The sequence below is a fragment of the Pristis pectinata genome, chromosome X (genome assembly GCF_009764475.1).
Source record: "Pristis pectinata isolate sPriPec2 chromosome X, sPriPec2.1.pri, whole genome shotgun sequence".
NCBI classification, from domain to species: Eukaryota; Metazoa; Chordata; class Chondrichthyes; order Rhinopristiformes; family Pristidae; genus Pristis; species Pristis pectinata.
Window position 1 is genome coordinate 11,772,577 of NC_067450.1, and position 25,409 is coordinate 11,797,985.

Below are 25,409 nucleotides of genomic sequence, written 5' to 3' on the forward strand. Positions count from 1 at the left end.
TCCAAATTTGGCCTCACCAATGACTTATACAACCTCACCATAACATCTCAACTCTTATACTCAATACTTTGATTTATGAATGCCAGGATGCCAAAAGCCTTCTTTACAACCCTGTCTACCTGTGACACCACTTTCAGGGAATTATGTATCTGAACTCCCAGATCCCTTTGTTCCTCCGCACTCCTCGGTGCCCTACCATTTACTGTGCGTGTCCTACCTTGATTTGTCCTTCCAAAATGCAACACCTCACACTTGTCTGCATTCAATTCCATCAGCCATTTTCTGGCCCATTTTTCCAGTTGGTCCAGATCCCTCTGCAAGCTTTGAAAGCCTTCCTCGCTGTCCACAACACCTCCAATCTTAGTATCATCAGCAAACTTGCTGATCCAATTTACCACATTATCATCCAGATCATTGATATAGACAACAGACAACAATGGTCCCAGCACAGATCCCTGAGGCACACCACTAGTCACAGGCCTCCAGTCTGAGAAACTATCATCCACTACCACTCTCTGTCTTCTCCCACACAACCAATTACAAATCCAGTTTACAACCTTTCCATGGATACTTAGTGTCTGAGCCTTCTGAACTAACCTCCCATATGGGACCTTGTCAAAGGCCTTACTAAAGTCCATGTAGACAACATCCACAGCTGTTCCTTCATCTACTTTCTTGGTAACCTCCTCGAAAAACTTTACAAGATTCATTAAACACGATCTACCACGCACAAAGCCATGCTGACTATCCTTAATCAGCCCTTGGCTATCCAAATACTTGTATATCCAATCTCTCAGAACACCTTCCAATAATTTACCTACTACTGATGTCAGGCTCACCAGCCTGTAATTACCTGGTTTGCTTTTAGAGCCTTTTTTAAACAGCAGAACAACATGAGCTACCCTCCAGTCCTTCAACACTACAACCGTGGCTAAGGACATTTTAAATATATCTGCCAGGGCCCCTGTAATTTCTACACCAGTCTCTCTCAAGGTCCGAGGAAATATCTTGTCAGGCCCGGGGGATTTATCTACCTTTATGTTCTGTAAGGCAGCAAGCGCCTCCTCCTCTATAATCTCTGAAGCTGTCCTTGATCACTGCCCTCATGGGCACTAACCCTTTTCTTCAGTGAGGACAGTGATCTGTTCACGAGTGGCATCTCTCTGATCAGAGGGGACATCAGGCTCCTCCCTGGTGGTACTTGAGGCAGCTCCCATCTAGCGGAGACCGGACCTCCAGCTGGATCAGGGTAAGAGTGAGGAGGTGCTGGGTCTTGGGACAGTAAAGAGATGGGAGTCTCCACATCCCTCACCACCTGCACTTGATCAGGTAGCCCTCAAACACACAAACCTTAGCCCCATGCATCAGCCTCATCGATGAACCTCCCAATCCTGGTGTCCAACCGAGTCCTCTGAGACAGTACAGATGGATGGAGCTCCCACACTCTGCGTGTGTATGTGTGTGTGTTGGTATGTTTGTGTGCGTCTGTATATGTGTCTGCATTCATATGTGTTGGTATGTCTGTGTGTGTATGCGTTGGTTGTCTGTGCATGTGTCTGTTTCTGTCTGTGTGCCACTGTGTGCATCTGCTGTATGTATAATTGTGTGTGTGTATTTTGTGTATGTATGTGTGTGTCTATTTCTGCGTGTGGATGTGTAAATGTGCTTGTGTTTCTGTGTTATGTGCGCACGTGTGTGTATATGTGTGTGTGAGAGCACTTGCACTTTTACTGGTGTGAGGTTCTCATTGACACATCTTGTGAGATCAAGATGTGCTCTTGATCTCCCGATCTACCTCGTTGTGACCCTTGTACCTTATTGTCTGCCTGCACTGCACTTTTTCTGTAACTGGAACACGACATTCTGCATTCTGTTTTCCTTTTGTATGACCTCAATGTACTGATGTATTGAGTGATCTGTCTGGATGGCAGGCAGACAAGTTTTTCACTGTATCTTGGTACATGTGACAATAATAAACCAATTCCTGCAATGTGCTCCATTATCTGGGATTCACACTGCAGAAGGAGACACACCAGGCCACTTTGTGCCAGGTGCCTCTGCCCTCCTGACCCCTTTGCCCCCTTGGCACACAAGGCCTCCCTCTCAGCATGGATTTTGTTCACCAGGACCACTTTGTCACTCATTGAGTCTGGGAGCTCTCTCCCTCTCCCTGCAGTCTTCCTCCTCCATAGTGAATGTGGCTGCTGCCTTCCTGCTGTGGGGATTGTTCCTGTTGGGTCTGATGCCCTCCTGGGACTGCTCCCATGCAAAGTATCGGCTGTAGTTCCAAATTGAGTGCAGTCCCATCACGAATGGTGCATGTGCTGTTCAAGCACTTCTTTCTGGGTGTAAACTCACAACCAGCATTGCACACTCATTTGTGACTAATTCCGTGACATGGTTTGAGACTAAATAAAACAGTGTTCAGGGCACCTAAACTGGCTGCAGTCCGATTGTTGGACAATTATCTCTGTGGGACCTTACTGTGCACAACTTGACTGCTCCAAATTATTGTCATTGGCTGTGACATGATTTGGGACAAATAAAACTTGTGAATGGCAAAACGTAAAAGCAAGTCACATCTCCCTGCGGTTGAGGACTTACTCACAGGAGACAGTAAAGGATGAGATACGTGCCACAGACCAGAGTCATCGTCATTTCGAGCATAGAAAGCCAAAGATGGAGAGATTAGCGAGCACGGCCTTGGGCAGAGCAGCAGCTCACTCACAGGCAGACAAGAGATAGTCAGTGAAGGGATTGTGTGATTTGAGTTTGGGTTTTCCAATGGAGAGTAGCTTGAATTCTTTACCTGTGCAGTTGTGTGACAAACATAACCTCAACCACTTTTTAACCGGTACACTGTACTACTTTCACTGGTTATACAGGAAGGTAATCAACTATAAGCAAGGCTGGTGGCAAGGGGAAGTCAGGTATTACAGAGGGAATGGTCCCTCTAGAGAGTGCAGGGGAGCGAAATGGGATTGGGTCGCAGACGATGGCAATCATTTGGTCGAAGTCGTGGTTGGTGGGATGGAAAATGTGAACAAGGGCCAAAGGTGGGCATCGTCATGGAGATAGTCCGCAGACATTGTGTTGGAGATGACACAACATCGGAAGGTCAGCTTAGGGCTCAAGAGGACACCAGGTTTGTTGGGGGAGAGAGAAATTCGTCCTACCTTACCTCCGACTTCATTGAGTCTTGACTTCATTGAGTCTTTGCTTCCTCCACAGAGTTTTTCATCGATGGTCTGGGCACCCTCCACATCGGCTCTTGCAGTGACATCAAAGTGGATCACTCCTCCAAAATCGTGATGCCTTGGACAAAACAAAGCAAGAACGACAAAATGTACAAAGAATTGCGTTATGTCCAGTTGACAGAAGAGGACGGTCGGTTACAAGAGAAACAGCTTTATTTCAAGAACCGGTTTAAATGCATCAACAGCAGCTAAGGTGGCTTCAGGTCCTCCAATCGGTGGGGAAAGAAAGTGCCTCAATATCTTGACTTTTTTTATAGTTCACTCCCACTTCCTCCCACAGACACAGGATACCTCACCCACAGTACCATTGTCAAACACAGCCCTCAGGACACAGAGTGCAAATTCACCTGTCTTCAGGGCTACTGCCAATCCTCCTATAAAACCTGCAACTGCAGAAGGGTGGTCAGAAGGAAATGGTTTTACGTGGAATTTCAAAGGACGTGCAGTGCAGAAACAGACGGCTGGCGGGTGACTGCTGGTGCTTATGCTCGCCACCAGCCCCCCCTTTGCATTCTAACCCCATCAATCTCTTTCTGTTCCAATCTCCCCCTTTCTCTTTCACCATCTTCCCCTTAAATGTATCTCCACCATTTGTTGCAACCACTCACTACATTCACCAACCTCTGTGTGGGACTTTATTGAAAGTCTCCTGAAAATGCAAACACACCACATCCACTGGTTCTTTCTCTTCTGCTCTACTAGATATATCCTCCAATGGATCAGTTAAGTATGTTTTGCCTTCCATAAATCACGTTGTCTCTGCTCAATCATAATCTTGTTTTCTAAGTGTTTTGGTATCAGTAATATTTTCAATGGAGACATAAGAGATTGCAGAGAACTGATGACACAAAGCTAAGTGGGGACGTGAGGAGGGTACAAAAAGGCTTCAAGGGGATATATCAAGTTCCCGTTGGCTACAACACTGCTTTAGTGTACGGGCAGAGGATGTACCTTGCAGTTCCAGCACCAAGTACTAGTGTAACATCTTAATGGTATAAACCCAGCTCCGTGATTTCAGGTAGTGTGGTTCGAAGTACAAAATGAATAGCAAATGCACAGCTGTGCCTTGGAAACCATCTGAAAGGCATAAGAAGGGAGGCACAGTGGCACAGCGGGTAGAGCCACTGCCTCTCAACGCCGGAGACCCGGGTTCGATCCTGACCTCCGGCACTGTCTGTGTGGAGTTTGCACATTCTCCCCGTGAACTGCATGGGTTTCCTCAAACATCCCAAAGACGTGAAGGTTGGTAGGTTAATTGACTGCTGTAAATTGCCTCTAGTGTATAGGTACGTGGTAGAATCTGGGGGGAGATGGCAAGAATGTGAAGAGAATAAAAGATGGTAAAGAAAATTAAAAATAGTGTAAATAGGTGGTTTGTGGTTGGTATGGACTTGTGGAGCTGAAGGACCTGTTTCTGTGCTGTATCTCTCTGTAACTCCATAAGAATGGAATGAGACTTGCATTAATATGAGTCTAAAAACTTGCTAAGGGCTAACTACTCACAAGGTTATGAATGACTGTTTGTTTAGCTTGTAAATATTGGTCTGCACCACTAACCATGTGGTATGAAATCCTGGTTGTAGTAAGCGCCTGCATTTTTTGCAGACGCCCTCATTTGAATTCAGTGGTCCAGAGCCAAGGAAATCTGTTAAGTTGCAAAATTAAGAAGGTAAGACCCATGTTGCCTTACAAGAAGGAAGCAACAACCCACCATGAAGTGTGGAACCAGCAGGTCTCTTTCCAGAGCAGGGCACACAGCCTTGGTTTTAACATCTCACCTGAAAAACAGCACCTCTGGCAGTGCAGTACTCCTTCAGTGCTGAACTGGGTGTGCCATCCTGCATTACTTGTGAAAGTAAACACTGGTTTCAAGGACTCAAGTGTTCGCAGATGTTGGCTTGACTAACTGGGTAGCACTTGGGTTATGGTTCAACTTCCACCTCAAGGAGGTGCTGTCTTCTGGATGAAATATCTTCGTCACGAAACACGGAAAGGACATAACGTAGGAGTACGCCAGTCGGTCCCTCAAGCCTGCCCTGCCAGTCGATATGAACATGACCTCAACTCCTCTTTTGTGCCAAATCCCCATAGCCCTTCATTTTCCCGAACATGCAAATACGATCTACCTCCACCTTAAATATTTCTAATAATAAATGACAAAGACAGACACATTCCTTCTGCAGGAACCAGTCCTGAGTGCTGAAATGATAATGGGTTATAAAGTGATAGCATAAACTGACCGATCAAAATGTCCCCACTGGTAACTGGATAATTGGTGTTTAAAATATTAATGCAGCGAGCTTAATAAAGAAATTACAATGTCCGTTGTGGAAGAGATGTAAAAACTATCTGTGGGAAAATGTCCTTTGATTTGAAATGCACAATTGTACTTTGTGATTCCAGGAGATATTGTAAATGTAATCAGGGAATACCAAATTGCTTGTGTTTCGTTCCGATCAGAATCTCCAGTAAAAATTTTTGTAGTGTTTATAATGACAAATTTTATTGGTATAACACCTTTTATGCTGTAAAATGGCCCAAGTTGCTTCATAATCTCACAGTTTTGGTCTAAAAGTGTCGGTTCAAACTGGAATTTTCACTCATTGTGAAGTGATTCTATCTTTAGACCTAGAGGAGAGACTGGAGAGGCTGGGTTTGATTTCCCTGGAGCGCAGGGGAGACCTGACAGAGGTGTACACAATTATGAGGGTCATAGTATGGAACTTTTCCCCATGGCAGAGGTGTCTAAGACCAGAGGGCATATGTTTAAGGTGAGGAATAGGAGGTTTAGAGGGAATCTGAGGAAGAATTCTTTCCCCCAGAGTGAGGTGGCTTGGAATCTGGAACGCACTGCCTGAGGGGGTGTGGGAGGCAGAGACTGTCACAATGTTTAAGTGTCTGGACCAGCACTTGAATCACTAAGGCAGAGAATGGTACAGACGAAGTGCTGGAGAATGGATTTAGTATGGATGGGTATTTGATGGTCAGCATGGACAGAGTGGGCCGTAGGGCCTGTTTCTGTGCTGTGTGACTCTATGACTCTACGACTATCACCAGGACAACAAACATCTTTCTGCTAGAGGTGGATGGGAATTCTCTCTGCCAGTTCAGTTTTGGGGACCTGGTTGTCACCAAAAAGGCCAGCATTTTTTGCCTACCCCAAACTGCCCAGTGAGAAAGTAGGGGTGAGCTGCCGTCTTGAACCACCGCAGTCCCTCTGGTGAAGGTGTTCCCATGGTGCTGTCGGGGAGGGAGCTCTGCTCCACCATGTTCGATTGGCAGTACTACTACTGTTAAGTAACACCAGATAATAGATTTTGACAAAAATGTTAATCCATCTAAACATCCTTAGAATAACAGACAAGTGAATATGAGACTAAACTGGGCAAGAGTATCTTTTTAGGCTCAAGATGTATCATGGGGCAATGCAAAAGATATTGGGATATATTACCTTCCTAATTACCAATAGCAGTTGAGACACAAGAGACTGCAGATGGAGCAACACCCAATCTGCTGGACGAACTTACTGATGGAGAAACTCCAATAGTAGCAGGTTAACTTAACAGACATTACTCATACTTAACCAAGTTTGATACAGATTCTTTTTCTTTTTCTACATTCTTTTCTCCATTAGAAAACGTTTAGACTAATGAAGAGGAAGAAAGACGTAAAACAGTCCCAAGTGATGAGAAATGCTAACATTTGAAATCCCCCTCACAATTTAAAAAATAAATTCACTCTAAGGCCTACAGGATGGGAGGGAATCTGTGCATTGGGAATGCAGGGTGACCCTGTGTAAATGGCAGAAGGAGTTTATCTTATAAACTGCCCCTCACCATCTGTAAGTCATCTCCTGCCCCGTGTGCGGAAGAGCCCACGGCTCCCACATCAGCCACCTCAGAACCTGTAATAACCTTCATTATAATAACAGAGGGAGAGATGTGCTGTTCATTTGCATGCAGCCATATTTCTTTTCTCCTTCAGATTCCCCCTGTTGCTAAGCCAGTTCTACAGCAACCCAAGGAGGACAAACATAATGAATTGCACTACTCAATGCACTAGACTCTTCCCACTGAGATTACCCTGAAAAAGTATACAAGTTATAACTACACAACAATTACTAATCCTGGGCTAATGTGGATGATTCAACCTCTCAACAAGTTCAGAGGAATTTTCTGCTCATTTATGGAACGTTGCCATCAAACCACAGTCAGGCACGTCCAATTTGAAGGGCAAGTCTATCTGCCGTACTGGATACCTTTGTTCAGCTGGATGATCATTTGCAAGTGCATCAAATGATGCAAATCATGTGCATCATTTGAACCGTTTCTGCTCCACCCTTGCAAAGTTTTTCATATGATGTGAGGGAAGGTTACAACAGAACCCAGAAAACTGGAGTGGAAGCTCAATCCTAAAGAATGGCCTAAGAACAAACTACTCCTTCCCCGGTCACCTGCACCCCTGGTGATGCCTGGATTCCGATAATTGGAATTTAGGAGATGCAAGATGGAGGAAAGGCCACTGTCCCTCTAATCCCACCACCTTCCCTCCTGGTTGTCACATGATCCAATGATAGCAGAGTCACAGACTCACACAGCACGGAAACAGGCCCTTTGGCCCAACTCATCCATGCTGACCGTGTTGCCCAGCGAACTAGTCCCATCTGCCTGTGTTTGGCCCATAGCCCTCTAAACCTCTCCTATCCATGGACTTATCTGGATGGCTTTTAAATGTTGCTAATGTGCCCGCCTCAACCACTGTTTCTGGCAGCTCATTCCAAATACGCACCACCCTTTGCGTGAAGAAGCTGCCCCTGATGTCCCTTTTAAATCTCTCCCCTCTGATCTTAAACCTATGACCTCTTGTTTTTAGCACCCCCTCCCTGGGGGAAAAGACTGTGTGCTTTCACCCTGTCTATGCCCCTCATGATCTTATAAACCTCTATCAGGTTACCCCTCAAGCTCCCCTCGTCCTAGTCTACACAACCTCTCCTTGTAACTCAGGCCCCCAAGTCCAGGCAACATCCTGGGAAATCTTTTCTGCACTCTTTCTAGTTTAGTAATGTCTTTCCTATAACAGGGCGACCAGAACGGGACACAATCCGTAGACTTGTTGACTAATCACAGAATTCGGTTTCCATCCTTTACTCTGCAATTGACTCAGACAGGAGGTGAGGCAAATCCCATTGGTGGAGACACGTGGGAATTGGAAGTTGAAGGTCACCTAATCCTCCCAAGCACGTTATACTCTCAGCACATCATGTCTTAAATGACTCAAATTATGTTTGAAATGATTAGTTTTGGGAAGAAATCTATTCTTTTTCTTGGAGACCTCCTATCTATCTAGGAGGTTGAGTGGTGACCCTATACAGGTTTATAAAATCATGAGGGGCATAGAGCGTATTCTGCCTGGAGGTCAGTGACCAGTGGTGTTCCGCAGGGATCTGTTCTGGGACCCAGGCTCTTTGTGATTTTTATAAATGACTTGGATGAGGAAAGGGAAGGGTGGGTTAGTAAGTTTGCAGATGACACGAAGGTTGGTGGTGTTGTGGATAGTGTAGAAGGTTGTGGAGGGTTACAACAGGACATTGATAGGATGCAGAGCTGGGCTGAGAAGTGGCAGATGGAGTTCAACCTGGAAAAGTGCGAAGTGATTCACTTTGGAAGGTCGAATTTGAAGGCAGAATACAGGATTAATAGTAGGATTCTTAGCAGTTTGGAGGAACAGAGGGATCTTGGGGTCCACGTCCATAGATCCCTCAAGGTTGCCGCACAGGTCGATAGGGTTGTTATGAAGGCGTATGGTGCGTTGGCCTTCATTAGTCGGGGTATTGAGTTCAAGAGCCGCCAGGTAATGTTGCAGCTCTATAAAACCCTGGTTAGACCACACTTGGAGTATTGTGTTCAGTTCTGGTCACCTCATTATAGGAAGGATGTGGAAGCTTTAGAGAGGGTATAGAGGAGATTTACCAGGATGCTGCCTGGATTGGAGAGCATGTCTTATGAGGATAGGTTGAGTGAGCTAGAGCTTTTCTCTTTGGAACAAAGGAAGATGAGAGGTGACTTGATAGAGGTGTACAAGGTGATAAAAGGCATAGATCGAGTGGACAGCCAGAGACTTTTACCCAGGGCAACAATGGCTAACATGAGGGGACATAATTTTAAGGTGATTAGAGGAAGATATAAGGGGGATGTCAGGGGTAAGTTTTTTTACACAGAGAGTGGTGGGTGCGGGGAACGCACTGCCAGGGTTGTTGGTAGAGGCAGATACATTAGGGACATTTAAGACTCTTAGATAGACACATGGATGATAGAAAAATGGAGGGCTATGTGGGGGGGAAGGGTTGGTTTGATCTTAGAGTAGGCTAGAAGGTCAGCACAACATTGTGGGCCGAAGGGCCTGTACTGTGCTGTAATGTTCTATGTTCTATAGATAGTGTGGACGGTCACAGTCTTTTTTCCCAGGGTAGTGGAGTCCAAAACTAGAGGGCACAGGTTTAAGGTGAGAGGGAAAAGACTTAAAAGGGTCCTGGGGGGCAACTTTTCCAGACAGAGGGTGGTGGGTGTGTGGAATGAGCTGCCAGAGGAAGCTGTAGTGGCGGGTACAACTACAACATTTGAGAAACATTCAGATGGATAGGAAAGGTTAGAGGGACATGGGCCAAGTGTGGGCAAATGGGACTGGCTCGCTGGACATCTTGGTCGACATGGATGAATCGGGCCGAAGGGCCTGTTTCTGTGCTGTATTACTCTATAATTCTAACTTCCATTTAACTTAAACCGCTTCCACCATCTTTCTCAGGAGCCCGTCCAATGGATTAACTACTGTCTCACTAAATTATTGTTTCAGCAAACTAACTTTGAAGTTACCCCTGTTTGCTCCTACAATTCTGGACTAATTGCAATAGGGCAAGGTCCACATTATCTTCTTTGTTTAGAAATTAAAAATGGAAATTGAGGCCGAAGAATTCTTTGGCACCTAGAAGGTGTATTAAATTGTCCAGTTGACAAATTCTTTTTCAAAAGCCGATGCGAAATCCCCGCAGTTGACCGGACCACACATGTTTAACACATGAAGCTGCACTCTGTTACTAAGGGGAGGAGATGCTTGGGGGATGGGCCATGCCTGGGGCTAGGATGTTTTATTGGAGGACCAAGGAAGAGACAGCTGCCTTCATAGATACATTTTTAAGTTAAAGTGGGCCCACATGCAGCAAGTTCCCTGTGCTAGGCTCCACAGACAGGAACCTGCTCAGGTAGTTCCCTTTTAAATGATGACCAAGCACCTCACAGGTTGAGCGAGCTAGGGCTTTTCTCCTTGGAGAGGAGGATGAGAGGTGACTTGATAGACGTGTACAAGGTGATAAGAGGCATAGATCGAGTGGACAGTCAGACACTTTTTCCCAGGGCGACAATGGCTAACACAAGGTGACATTATTTTAAAGTGATTGGAGGAAGGTATAAGGGGGATGTCAGGGGTAAGTTTTTTACACAGAGAGTGGTTGGTGTGTGGAACACACTGCCGACAGAGGTTGTGGGGGGCAGATACATTAGGGACATTTAAGAGACTCTTGGATAGACATATGAATGATAGAGAAATGGAGGGCTATGTGGGAGGGAAGGGTTAGATAGATCTTAGAGCAGGATAAAATGTTGACGTAACATCATGGGCCAAAGGGCCTGTACTGTGCTGTAGTGTTCTATGTTCTAGGTGCTGGGAGGGCCTGCTTCAACACAAGTAGCCTGCGTCATCCACAGGACATGCGTGTGAAGGCAAGAATCATGGAGGCAGTGTCCAGGCATGCCATGTGTGCTACAGGGCACCACTGTGCTTTACACACAGGACCCGGAAGGAAAATTATGTAATCCGTGTTGGTTTTCTTCAACAAAAATATTTTCATAGCAAAGCAGTTGCATTGCACACATAAATATGGGATTTCTGGCCAGACATCTCTTCCCTACCAGGCCTTTTACTTAAAAAAAACTTACCAAATTACATAAATGCAATACACACAAAATGCTGGGGGCTCTTGTGCTCCTCCAGCACTTTGTGTGTGTTGCTCCAGATTCCAGCATTTGCAGAATCTCTTGTGTCTCCGAATTGCATAAATGCAACCATAACTCCTCTTTTCTGTACCCTTGCAATAACAGCAACATCCTTTCCATACCATGGCAACTGGAACCGTCCACCGTATCCTGAGTGTGGTCTTTATGACATGGCAGGATCATCTCACTAATTCATATCCCAATACTGAGCTGATCCCTTAACTCACTGCCAGCAGACACCATGGTGAGGGCTTCCACTTATTGTCAACCCTCCAGTCACTCCTGTAATGCAGGAAATGCGACAGCCAATTTGCGCATAGCAACGTAATGATGACCAGATTAAATAGCCCCCATAAAGAGGCGTGCACGCAAGGGCGGTCGATATCGTAGAAGAACAACTTGCAATGTTCCACAACAGCACCATCCACAATTTTGCAGGTACTACTGCTGGAATTGAGGATATTGGGAGAGTGTTTAGAGAGTAGATGGGAATCTCATAAAGCACCCTAGCTACAGACATGGACATGTGCTAATTTTAGCCTCTACCAATAAGGCCCCTCTGATTGGACTCCTTAAAAAAAACAACCTTTAATTGATCTGCAAGTTCTACACTTGAGCAGTCATCCATAACGATCTCTCCTGGCGCATTTGTTTGAATTGCATAGGGCAGTAATTAGTTAGCTACTAATGGTAGACGACGAAGGAACTGTCTGTTGGTCAGATAAGTCGTTGAAGGAAGCTGATTGCATAACACGTGCCCTCTTATGTCCATGAACTCAGGGCAAGGCATAGGACGAGGAGGAAGCAAGTGCAGCACACCGGCTGAGAAGCTGTAGTGTGGCGGCATATGTACGCCCAATGCCCTGTGCCTGATGCTGAAGACTTCAATGGATCCTGTGCCCCAAGGTCTTGGTGCCACTGGACAGGCAATGGATTTTTATTTGCACGTAAGAATGTGCCCACCTGTTCCGTGGCCAGCTCTGCCAGGAGTCACTGGTGGGAGCAGAAAGGGCGGATGGTCGAAGGTTAAACTGTGGCCCAGGGAGAGGTGGGGTGGTTACCAGGCCGGTAAGGAGTCAGGGTGGAGGCTGGAGATCGGGGACCTGACTGGAGGCCTTGAGGGTACCAGGCATCTGCGATCTCGGAAACTCTAGGGAATTATTGGGAAGGGGGCCTGAGTGTTGGGGCCAATCAGGGCTCGGGAGGGATCAGCGGATAGGGGGAGGTCCCAAAGAATATTGGGTCAGTGTGGGACCTGCCTCGTGAGACCCCGGTCCAGTGGTGCACCAGTAAAACACCAAAGGCCCCAGGATTGACCAAGAACAGCTGCCCCACTGACAACATTGATGAATTTCTCTGTGCATTGCTGGGTAAGACGCCATTTGGTGTGCGTCTAATGCTACAATCACACCTCACTTTGGCCCGATTTCGGCCTCTTTGGTTCGAGACTGCATGGCCATGCTTCCAAACTTTTGCATCCACACTTTCCCTCCACACTCCCTACCGCCCAAACCTCACCCGTGTAGGGAGCAGTGGGTCTCTCATTTGCAGAAGGCAGCCTGCACACTCCAGAAATGCCAGGTAGTGGTGTTAATAGAGGGGGACTTGGTGCAATAAGTAGCTGCCATCCAATAGCTGGCTGCCATTTGTGAGTTCAATAAAAAAACAGAGAAATCCACCAAACACTGTTACCCTTTATATATGATTGTTTATTAACAGACATGAACTTCTAATGGAATCACATTGGTAAATCAGACACAACAATTAACGATTGGTAGAATTGAAAATACTTTAAATCCATTGCCATTGACGGGTAAATATGATTTTTCAGCTTTCGACACCACCCTTCCCCTCTCTGCTTTTTGTTGTCTTAACATTGCACTGAGCTCCAAGCTTGTTGGTGTCCTCCTTGTTCTCCTGAGGCCACTGCCTGTGGTTGGAGCACAGACTCACAACGTAATGGTCAGCCTAACATGTCGGCCAAGTGACTCGTCTCTGCGCGTCAGGGAAAAGTAAAAAGCCTCAGCAAGGCAACTGGTCATGAGCCCGACCATCTGATAGAGATGAAAGGATCGGCAGAGAAAGATAGAGAGAAGTGTTTTCCTCTGCTGAGGGGGCACTGAATAAGGGGACATAAACTTACACTGAGTTCTCATCAGGAAATATTTCTTCGTGTAATCGCCTTGGTGGAGAGATTTGGGAACCAGAGGTCGAAGGTCACCTGATTCTCCCAAGCATGTTATACTCTTCACATATCAGGTCTTATATTACTCAAAGTAACTTCCAAATTATTCTTTTTGGGAGTAAAATGATTTAACTTGCATTTAATTGAGACCACGCCACTTTCTGTTTTAGCTTCACTGTGCTGGGATTGGGGTCAGCTGGAAATTTCACATCTGAACTGGGTAGATTTTTGTTAGGCAAGAGGATGAAGGAATTTGGAGCTGAGGTGGGTCAACAGAGCTTAGGTACAGAGAAAATTCTTCCCTCAGATTGTTGGGAATCTTTGGAATTTATCCCAGAGAGCTGTGGAGGTGGAGCTATTGACTAAATTCTAGATATTATAGATGGACAGATGTTTGGTCTGTGGGAAACAAGGTTATGGGAAACAGGCGAAAAATGGAGCTGAGGTCAAGAGGGGTGCTTTACTGACTGGAAGTCTGTAACCAGTGGTGTGCTGCAGGGATTGGTGGTGAGGCCTTGGTTATCAGGCTTATATATAAATGATTTGGATGAGAATGAAGGTGGTCTGATTAGGAAGTTTGCAGACGACACAAAAATTGGTGGAATCATAGATAGCAAAGAGATTTGTCTGAGGATACAGCAGGACATAGACCAGCTGGAAGGTCGGACAGAGCGGCAGCAGGTGGCGGATTTAATCCAGACCAGTGCGAGGTGATGCACTTTGGGACGTCACATTCTGGTAGGTCCTACTGAGTAAGTGGCAGGGAGTATTGTTGTACAGGGGGATCTTGGGGTGCAAGTCCAGAGCTCGCTGAAAATGGTGACACAGATTGATAGGAGAGCAAAGAAAGCATTTGGTATGCTTGCCTTCATGGGCCAAGGCATTGAGTATAAGAATTGGGGTGTCATGTTGCAACTGTATAAAACATTGGTTAGACCACACTTGGAGTATTGTATATAATTCTGGTCACCGTATTACAGGAAGGAGGTGGTAGCAATAGAGAGAGTTCAGAAGAGACTCACCAGGATGTTGCCTGGAATGGAGGGCTGTAGTTAGAAGCAGAGATTGGATTTGTTCTCACTGGAGCATAGGAGGCTGAGGGGTGAACTTATCGAGATTTATAAAATTATGAGGGGCATAGATAGGGTCGATAGTCAGAGTCTTTTCCCAGGGCAGGGGGAGACTGGAACTAGAGGGCTCAGGTTTAATGTGAGAGGGGAGATCTGAGGGACAAGTTTTTCCACACAGAGGGTGCTGGGTATATGGGACGAGCTGCCAGAGGAGGTTGATACAATTAGAATGTTTAAAAAAGTGTTTGGACGGGTACTTAGATAGGAAAGGCATGGAGGGAGCAGGGCCTAATGCAGGCAAATAGGACTAGCGTAGATAGGCACCTCGGCCAGCATGGACAAGCTGGGCTGAAGGGCCTGTTTTTGTGCTGTATGAGTCTACGATTTCATGAGGAGATCAGCCCTGGTTTCAATGCATCGCAGGGCAGGCTCGAGGAGTCGTGTGGGTGACTCCTGCCCCCATTTCTTAAGTTGTTTGACAGATCTACCATTACTTGAATGGGGGTATGAGCTCAAGGAGCTGAAAGGCCTCCAGGTCTTTCTCTACAGTATCAGGGACAACACAGCTGATGCCATGTTGGCTTTGAAACACACACATATGCACCTGCACATACTTTCCAGTAGAAGTACTGCAGTAGAAAGTACTTTCCAGTTTCTGTAGAATAAGCAGGGGGTAGGAATGCTGGATCATTTTCCCTTCAAGCTGCCCCCTCAGTAACCTTGTTTCCTATTAGTCTGCCTCAGGTGGACAGAGAGAGGACATCCTGGCCTGTTTGTCCATGCCCCAGGGTGCATGGAGCTAGAGGAATTCTCGAATCCAACTAAAGAAAAATTCAAGAAACAACCAGCAGTGTCTGTTTGTCCCTGCTTAAAAAAAAGGACCGACACTAATGATATAAATTGGTGTCCATCTAATTCAGCTCAATCCCATGTAGGCAAGGACACCACTCATCTCGACCCAAACCTCCTCACCTCCATCTCCAATGTTTGCCAAACACTTCCATGAAAATGATGGCCTTTTAACTAATCAGCTTACATCTCATTTACTAATCTCAAGCATTCCCAATGGCAATAGAATTCCATCTCGATTAAACCTTGCCAAATATTGTTGGCAAGAGAGGTTAAAGTTGACTACCTGGTTTGTAAAACATGACCTTTAGCTTGAACCTAACAACCATTTGCTTTGGGCCACCATTGGTCAGTCCCTAAAAAGCCATATTATACAGCTTAATCTGTAACTGCATTCCATTAGCAAAACACTGCACATTTTAGGTTAGAAAATAAGTCTCACTCTGAGTTCCAGCTTGAACAGAATCTATTTACTTCCTTTCAAGCATCCTTGAAAGCTAATCGTGGTCATACAGGACGTTGTGAATGTCCTTTAAGTGCCTGGTTTAACCCGCTAATGAACTGAAAGTCCACAGGCAGCTTTCATACCCAAATTGTTGTGCCTTTTTGTGATGATGCTTCCTAAAAAAAGAAAAATAATCACATAGATACTTTCACGTCTTGCGGGATCACTCAAGCATAACAAGAGCATCATTTACTATTTCTGTTGAAGTTGGGTTACCTCCCATTTACTGAGGGAAAAGAGCTGGATAACTTCACTTGCTAGTTATAGCAGGAGGGGTGGGCCCATTGTTGCAATTTGCTGTGTCTCCGTCACCACCTCCACTTAACTCTTTCTCTGCTTTCTTGGCGTACCTCACTGTGTCTCTGCTACACCACAGGCTGGATCCTGGGTCCAGCGAGAGACGAGATCCAGACACGATGACTGACCAAGCATTGCAAGAGTAGGGAGGCAGCTGTAAGGGTGAATGAAATGTGGGGTGCATGAGTAGACCTGTGGAAACTGACTCCACAAAGTGATGTCGTCTCTCCGTAGCGAAGCTACGGTAACATGTAATGACGGGAATAGGGAAACACCGGTGCTGTAGAAAAGCTCTACGGGGGAAAGCAAGGAATGGGTTCAGTTTCCAGCTACATAATTATAGAAGGGGACCGCAGGAGTGTGGGAAGCTCAGAATAGAACAAGTAATTTGGCCCTTCCTGTTTGGCCCTTCCAAAATCCATGTGTAATATGATAACCCACAGTTGGGGCAAGTGATTGATCACAGTCCCAAACTCCACAGAAGAGGATTCTTTGAATTGCAGTGGGATGTCTTATGCAAAATTGCAGCTTTCAACTAGTGCATGACACAACGCGATGCAGGACGTGGAAATCAATCAGAGCTTTGCGCGGGCATTAATCGTGCCCCTCCCGCCCGATATTGAAAGCAGATTAGCGCCTCAAGGAAACTCCCAGTATGAGAAGCACCTGGCTTGCAAATCTTTTTATCCCACACTTGCTGCTTAAGCACTTTCCTCAGGTATTGTGGGCTGCAATGTTGCACAACCAAAACCTTCCTCAGTTATAGAACATAGAACATAGAACATAGAACAGTACAGCACAGAACAGGCCCTCCGGCCCACAATGTTGTGCCGACATAGCTAATACCTCCTACCTACAGAATGCGCATATCCCTCCATTTTCCTCTCATTCATGTGCCCATCCAAGCCCCTCTCAAAAGCCCCCAATGAATTTACCTCCACCATCCTATCAGGCAACGCATTCCAGACATCCACCACACTCTGAGTAAAAAAGTACCCCTCACTTCTGTTCTGAACCTTCCCCCTCTCACCTTAAATGCATGCCCTCTGGTATTGGATTGCTCAGTAATGGGAAAAAGATATTGCTTGTCCACCCTATCTATGCCCCTCATAATTTTATACACTTCCAACAGATCACCTCTCAGCCTCCGGCGCTCCAGAGAAAAGAGCCCAAGTTTCTCCAGCATCTCCTGATAGCACATGCCCTCTAATCCAGACGGCATCCTAGTAAACGTCCTCTGCACCCTCTCCAAAGCCTTGACATCCTTCCTATAGTGAGGTGACCAGAATTGCACGCAGTACTCTAAATGTGGCCTAACCAGAGTTCTGCCAGTCAAATGACTCAATAATAAAACAGAAAATCAGGAAAGACTCAGCATGCCAGGCAGCATCTATGGAAAGAGAAAGGGAGTCAATGTTGCATCTTCAACAGAACTATTCTGTTGACTGTGTTTCTCTTCCTTCAGATGCTGACTGGCTGGCTGAGTGTTTTCAGCATTTTCTGTTTTATTTCAGATTTGCTGGCGTCTGCAGTTTTCTTGGCTTTTTTGAGGGACTCTGTAGCTGCTTTGGACGTGTCATCATTGCAGGAGGCTTACGTTCAGCTCTTCATTCTCATCACTGGCTCCTCTTTCTCAGCAACTGCACCTGCTCCTGGAGCGAATTATTTTGAAGGTGGGCATTCCTTCCATTGACCATGGAAGGAGTACTTCCCACTCAATCCGCTTTAGAGTCATTCAGCACGGAAACAAGCCCTTCAGCCCAACCTGTCCATGCCGACCAAGATTCCCATCTAAGCCAGTCCCATTTGCCCGTGTTTGGCCCATATCCCACTCAACCTTTCCTTTCCATGTACCCGTCCAAGTACCTTTTAAACATTGTTAATGTACCTGCCTCAACTACTTCCTCTGGCAGCTCGTTCCATATACTGACCACCCTCTGGGTGAACAAGTTGCCCCTCAGGTTCCTGTTAAATCTCCCCCCTCTCACCTCAAACCTGTGCCCTCTAGTTCTTGATTCCCCAACTCTGGGAGAAAGACTGTGGGCATTCACCCTATCGATGCCCCTCATGATTTTATGCACCTCCATAAAGTCACCCCTTATTCTCCTACACTCCAATGAATAAAGTCCTAACCTGCTCAACCTCTCTCCGTAACTCAGTTCCCCGAGTCCTGGCAACATCCTCTGCACTCTTTCCAGCTTAATGGCATCTTGCCTATAACAGGGTGATCAAAACTGTACATAGTACTCCAGGTGCGGCTTTGTACAACTGCAACATAACGTCCCAACTTCTACACTCAGTGCCCTGACCGATGCCAAACGCCTTCTTCACCACCCTGTCCACCTGCGATGCCGCTTTCAGGGAACTTTTGCTTTTACTTTACCCCGGTGAAAATGACTAGAGCTCTGTTAGTGTCTCCTCACAGCTCAGCTCCCAAGTCCTGGAACCATTCCTCCAGAGGAAATCTCCACTGCGATGCCACTTGCCTTATTTGCATGGACAAGGCATGTATTTCCTTGAGAATGGAAAATTAAGGGGTGACTGAGCTGGAGGTTAATCGGGAAGTCGATATGGTCGATGGGAACTTCATCCTTGCAGTGCGATTAATGAACAAGTCTTGTGCACTGCTCTGGCCTTCTGAGATGCCAGCAGTTAATGGGACCTGTGATATTACAATGCGGCATGTTTAGCCCTGCTCTCGGAGGACAGATTTCTCCGCATGTTTTCCCTCTGGTGGGGGTGATCCCAGAACAAGGGGGCATAATCTTAAAGCTCAAGCCAGGCTGATGTCCGGAATAGCTTCCTCGCACAAACCTCCTGCTAAAACACTTCTGAGGTGAGGGGTCACCAGAAACTTTCTAAACTCCTTGCTGGCTGGGGAATTAAGCACGTCAGGACCAAGGTGGGTTGATGCAGGTCATCCATGGTCTCGCTAAGTGGCGGAATGACTCAAGGGGATGACTGGCATCCCCCTGTCCTTATCTTCTGTCACACTGGCCACCAGTTTGTCCAACATTTAAATTTGCTGCTATTCTTTTAAGATTCTGTTTGAGTGAGCTGAACTCTGCTTTCAAGATACTTGTGAGGTCAACACTTTAGGGAGTAGGCAGAGAGCCTTTCCCCTTTGAGGGAAGGATTACTGAGCAGTATTTCTCATCCATCCTCGAGCACAAATTGCTTGGTCTGGTGGGATGAGTCCAGAATAAGGGGAGGTACAACATCGGTGAGACCGCACCTGGAGCACTGTGTACAGTTTTGGTCGCCCTGTTATAGGAAAAACATCATTCAACTGGAAAGAGTGCAGAGAAGATTTACGAGAATGTTGCCGGGGCTGGAGGGACTGAGTTATGGGGAGAGGTTGGCCGGGCTGGGACTTTATTCCTTGGAGCGCAGGAGACTGAGAGGTGACCTTATAGAGGCGTATACCATCATGAGGGGTAATAGAGAGGGTGAACACACGCAGTATTTTTCCCAGGGAAAGGGAATCAAAAACTAGAGGGCACAGGTTTAAGGTGAGAGGGGGGGAAGATTTAGAAGGAACCTGAGGGGCAACTTTTTCACTCAGAGTGTGGTCAGTATATGGAACGAGCTGCCAGAGGAAGTGGTTGAGGCAGGTACATTAACAACGTTTAAAAGACGTTTTGATAATAGCACATGGACAGGAAAAGATTAGAGGAATATGGGCCAAATGCGGGCAAATGGGACTAGCTTGGTGGGCACCATGGTCAACATGGACGAGTTGGGCCGAAGGGTCTGTTTCTGTGCTGTATCACTCTATGAATCTAGAATCTTAATGTTCGAGGCAGGCAGCAGGAGTAGCTTTAACAGAACACTCTCAGATAAAAGGATTGTAAACTTTGCCAAAAAGTCAATGGGAACTAAAAGCAGGTTTAATATGAGTGGACAGATAGATCACAACACGTGCCACTGTGGGTGGTGGGGATGTTGGAGGAGGCTTAGTCAAAGTTATTCCCCCAGTATTTTCAGGGATTTCCTGCCTATATTTCAAGGGTTATCCAGGTAACAAAGTGCCAGCTGGCTGGGTGCTTTCTGACACCAGAGATATGTTTTGTAGCGTTGAGCACTGATTGGACAGATATGGGTTATGTTATCTGCCAAAATAAAGTCTGGGAGACCAATGCTACCTGAGGTTTTAGTGGTCACCCTTTGTGAAACGAGGTACTTGTGTCCTCATGTGACCCTTCAAATGAATCTCTTCGTATTTGGATACATTGTGGCCAGGCTCTTGACGCCAGTACAAACACAGAAGTCAAAAACTTCCTGATCCGTGTTCTCTGGGACTTTGATGACCACACTCTGCGGTTAGAGTCATCATGGAATACAATGGCAGAGTCTAAAACTCTGACCTGTTCCCAGAACTAACACTGGGGAAATCTGTCTGTAGAACATGCGCTAGGAACAGCAACTGTTCATTTCAAGGGAGAGGAATGGGTGCACTGGACCTGGAGAGTATAGGGGAACATCATGCTTTTTAAATTAATTGACTTTAATTGTTTTGAAATGCTTAAGTGTTTTAATTTTAAAAGATAATCTTTGAATTTTTTTAATAATTTAATTAAATTTGAATTGATTCTGAATGTTTCTGGATGTCAGAGGTGCTCAAAAATATTTTAAGTTCTATGCCATTTTGACAGTCGGCTAAGCTATTGTCATCTGTCAGTATTTCTACAAGTACTTGCCTTCAACAAGCCTTGTACTCAAACATGGACCTCACCAGTAAGGTTCAGGAAGGCTTCTGCAAGGAAGCTCTTGCAAAGACATTCCGCAGGTGAACAGTGAGTGCGACTGGTTCACTGATGCTGAGAACTTCTTGGATTATACGTTTAAATGAGAACATCTCTTCGCCTTCCAAACTCTAGGAAATATGGGCCCAGTCTCCGCACATCTCCTCAATTCCTTCTGGTTGGACAATCAATTCATTGCAAGAGTCAGCCGGGTAAACCTGTACTGCATGTGCCTGAGCCTTGGTAAGGACACTAAACTGATACACAGTACTCCAGGTGTGGTCTCAATAAGGCCCTGTATAATTACAGAAAGACTTCTTTACTCTTATACTGCTTTGTAATAAAGTCTAACATGTTATTTGCTTCCCTAATTGTCTGCTATTGCCTGCTGCCTTCTGTAATTTCTGTACAAGGACACCCAAGTTCCAACATCTCTCAGTCTCTCACCACTGGAAATATATCCTCTTTATTTTATTAAAGTGGATAATTTCCCATTTATCTATATTCTATTCTATCGGCCACCTTCTTGTTCAATACCTTAACCCATGTCAGATTTGCTTTATCATCTAGTTTTGTATTATTAGAAAACTTAGATAAGTTACACCGTTCTTTCTTCTAAGTCAAGGATTGTAACCATCTAAGGCGTAATCACGGATCCTTACAGCTACCAGTTACAGCATGCCAGCCTTATTTGTTTACTGTCCCTCCTGTTGCCTTGTTCCACAAAACAATTTCTTCTGTCCCTGCCAGCATGGGGCGGCACAGTGGCACAGCGGGTAGAGCCGCTGCCTCACAGCTCCAGAGACCCGGGTTCAATCCCGACCTCCGGCGCTGTCTGTGTGGAGTTTGCACGTTCTCCCTGTGACCGTGTGGGTTTCCCCCCAGGGGCTCCGGTTTCCTCCCACATTCCAACGACGTGCGGGGTCGGTGGGTTAATTGGCCTCTGTAAATTGCCCCCAGTGTGTGGGTGAGGGGTAGAATGTGGGGGCATTTGATGGGAATGTGGGGGGAATGAAATGGGATTAATGTAAGTGTGTGATCGATGGTCAGCACAGACTCAGTGGGTCAAAGGGTCTGCTTCTATGCTGTTCGACTCTAAGGGGCCCACGTTTACTTTTGGTGATCTCTTTTTACAATTATAATAAAGCTTCTAATCTGTTTTTATGTGTTTTGCCAGTTTGTCATCACCTTCTATTTTCTCCCTCAGCATCAATGCCATGGTCACCCCTCACTGAATTCTAAATTCCTCAGGCTTACTGCATCTTTTAGCAACGTGGCAAGCTGCTTTTAAAACCAGCAAGAAGTCAAAGTTCAGCCATCGAGTTGCAGCTCTTCCATGAGGCTGACTAAAGTTGAATTCTGGACTCGACCAGGTGCGGGAATGTCTGCAGGGCATTTTGGGATGGGCATTCTCCGGAGACTAAAGCAGGAGAAGATACCTTTTAAAGAGATTGTTACCTTGACTTGCTCCAAGTAGACAACAGCATCGTGCACTGTTACAAAGATCTGCTCTGGACGAAGGTGTTCAAGTAGGCCGCTGCATGTTAATACTTTCAAAACGTCTTCTGGAAAACAGAGAACAAACACATCTGTGACTATGCCACGGTCGTTGCTGGCTCCTTAAGAAGTGTTCAGACTCAAACCTCTCTCTGAGTTAAATGAAAGCAAAGTACTTTGGATGGGCTGATAAGTGGCAAGTAACTTTAACGTCACAAGAATTCCGGGCAATGACCATCTCCAACAAGAGGGAGTCTCATCACCTGCTCTTGACATTCAATGGTATTGTCATTGCTGACTTCCCCAACATCTTGGGGGTCACCACTGAGCAGAAACTCAACCGAACCAGTTACATAAACACTGTGGGTGAACGAGCAGGTTAGCAGCTGGGTGTCCTGTGAAGGGTGACACCCCAAGACCTTCCCACCATCTACAAGACACAAGTCAGGAGTGTGATGGGACACTCTCTACTTGCCCGGCTGACTGCGGCTCCAGCAAGTGTCAAGGAGCTCGACATCATCCAGGACAAAGAAGCACACTCGATCGGCAGCCCGTCCATACCCTCCTCCCCAAAAACACTCCCTCCCTCCCTCCCCCACCACCACCGGTGCACAGTGGCTGCAGTGTGTCCCATCTACAAAATGTACTGCAGAGGTACAGCTCACAGAACACAAACTCTGCAAGGAGAGAGTACGCTTCCTCACCATGGCCAGTGACTGTGGAGGGTCAGGAGCATAGAAAACAGGAGCAGGAGAAGGCCACCTGGTCCCTCAAGCCTGCTCCGCCATTCAGTAATATCATAGTGGATCAACGCCTTTCAATCTTAAGCAACACCCAAAAACCTGGAGGAACTCGACGGGTCAGGCAGCGTCTGTGGAGGGAAATGGACCTTCAATGTTTCAGGTTGGGACCCTTTATCTGGACTGAAAGATAGAGGGGAGATGGTCAGTATGAAGAGGTGGGGGGAGGGGGGGGGCAAGAGCTGGGAGGTGATGGGTGGATCCAGGTGAGGAGGGGGGATGGGCAGATGGAGGAGGGGGGAGTGGAGACAGTGACAGAGGCTGGGAGGCTCCCAGCCTCTCGTCAAGGGAAACTGGGTCTCAACATCAACCCTTTCCACCTATCTCAGGATCTAAGAGTTCTCAATGAGGTGAATTCATTCTCCATATCTCCTTCTCTCTCTCAGTAGTCCCTCTCCACTCCCTGACTTGAAGCCTTCCTGGCCTGTGTCTCCCATCCTGCCGTTAATCCTTTGGTTGAATCATCAGGGGAGCTCACCAAGAGGACATCACTGCAGTGGATTGGAGTGCACACCAGAATCTACTGCACGGCACTTAGTGTCCTGAAGGAAGACAGTCTAATAGATGACGTGGATGTGATACTTACTGTTACATTCTGCTAGATAGACCCACAGGTCAGCTTTCTGACACTCCACGCACATCTGTAAAATAAGAGGTTTATAGACTCAGCCAACTCCATCACAGGCACGACCCTCCCCGCCATCGAGGACATCTTCAAGAGGCGGTGCCTCAAGAAGGCGGCATCCATCACTAAGGACCCTCACCACCTGGGACGTGCCCTCTTCTCGTTACCACCATCGGGGAGGAGGTACAGGAGCCTGAAGACCCACCCTCAATGATTCAGGAACAGCTTCTTCCCCTCCTCCACCAGATTTCTGAACGGTCCATGAACCCATGAACACTACCTCGTTATTCCTCTTTTGCGCTATTTATTTATTTTTGTAATTGAGTAATTTTATGCCTTTGCTCTGTACTGCTGCTGCAAAACAACACATTTCACATCAGTGATAATAAATCTGATTCTGATTAAGACTGTTGGACCAAGTAAGGCTAACTGCTTCGTTTCTGGGGCAGCAGCTCTGACCTGTAAATTTCCGTGAGATATGCCATTGGCATCTTCAGCAGAAGGCAGGGATAGAAGGACGTGTCAGTAGAGGTATGGTGGGAACAGGCTTATGTGAACTGACCTCTTGATAAAGACGAATTCTTGTTCCCTCAATCTACTTTGTCATGGCCCTCGCACCTTATCTCCCTGCACTGCACTTTCTCTGTAACTGTAACGTCATGTTCTGCATTCTGTTGCAGCACACACAAAATGCCGGAGGAACTCAGCAGGTCAGGCAGCATCTATGGAGGGAAATGAACAGTCGACGTTTCAGGCCGAGACCCTTCATCAGGACTGGAAAGGAAGAGGGGCAGAAGCCAGAATAAAAGGGTAGGGGGGAGGGTGAAGAAGCATGAGATGGCAGGGTGAGTCCAGGTGAGAGGGGGGTGGTCAGTAGGTGGGAGGAGGGTAAAACGGAATGAGGTGAGAAGCGGGGAGGTGATAGGTAAAAGAGGCAAAGGGCTGAAGAAGAAGGAATCTGATAGGAGAGGGCAGTAGACCATGGAATAAAGGGAAGGAGGTGGGCAGGTGGTGAGGGCAGGGGAGGGGACAGAGAAGGGGTGAGGGGGCCACGGGAATGAGCTAAAACAAAAGTGGGGGAGGAAAACAGAGGGAAGTGCTCACCGGAAGTTAGAGAAATCGATGTTGAGGCCATCGGGTTGGAGGGACCAAGACTGAATGTGAGGCGTTGTTCCTCCAACCTGCGTCAGGCCTCAATGTGGCAGTAGAGGAGGCCGTGGACAGACATGTCGATGTGGGAATGGGAAGTGGAATTGAAGTGGGCGGCCACCGCGAAGTCCTGCCTGTTGCGGCGGATGGAGTGAAGGTGCTAGACAAAGCGGTCCCCTGATCTGCGTCAGGTCTCACTGATGTAGAGGATTTGATTTTTAAATTTAACTTATAGTTTTCTTGTGAATGCTGCTTATCTGATGCTCTGTGCCTGCCATGCTGCTGCAAGTAAGTTTTTCATTGCACCCGTGCACACATGGACTTGTGCATCTGACAATAAACTTGACTTTGATTTTGACTTTGACCTACCCAAGATCGTAACCAA

The 25,409-nt window shown here is 46.5% G+C and overlaps 2 protein-coding genes across 7 annotated transcripts in view; one reads left to right on the forward strand and one right to left on the reverse strand.

Moving 5' to 3' along the window:
• Nucleotides 1-5,752, forward strand: part of LOC127566969 (beta-1,4 N-acetylgalactosaminyltransferase 1-like) — a 77,211-nt gene extending 71,459 nt beyond the window's left edge. For all 6 annotated transcript variants that reach the window (XM_052009541.1, XM_052009542.1, XM_052009539.1 and 3 more), the window contains exon 11: nt 3,232-5,752. In XM_052009541.1, the coding sequence (XP_051865501.1) occupies nt 3,232-3,449 (218 nt within the window). In that variant the 3' untranslated portion in view covers nt 3,450-5,752. The remainder of the gene's footprint in view (nt 1-3,231) is intronic.
• A 7,330-nt stretch (nt 5,753-13,082) lies between these two features.
• Nucleotides 13,083-25,409, reverse strand: part of slc26a10 (solute carrier family 26 member 10) — a 68,250-nt gene continuing 55,923 nt past the window's right edge. The window contains exons 16-18 of the mRNA XM_052009536.1: nt 23,837-23,891; nt 22,412-22,518; nt 13,083-16,027 (exon numbers count right to left, since the gene is read on the reverse strand). Of these exons, the coding sequence (XP_051865496.1) occupies nt 15,989-16,027; nt 22,412-22,518; nt 23,837-23,891 (201 nt within the window). The 3' untranslated portion in view covers nt 13,083-15,988. The remainder of the gene's footprint in view (nt 16,028-22,411; nt 22,519-23,836; nt 23,892-25,409) is intronic.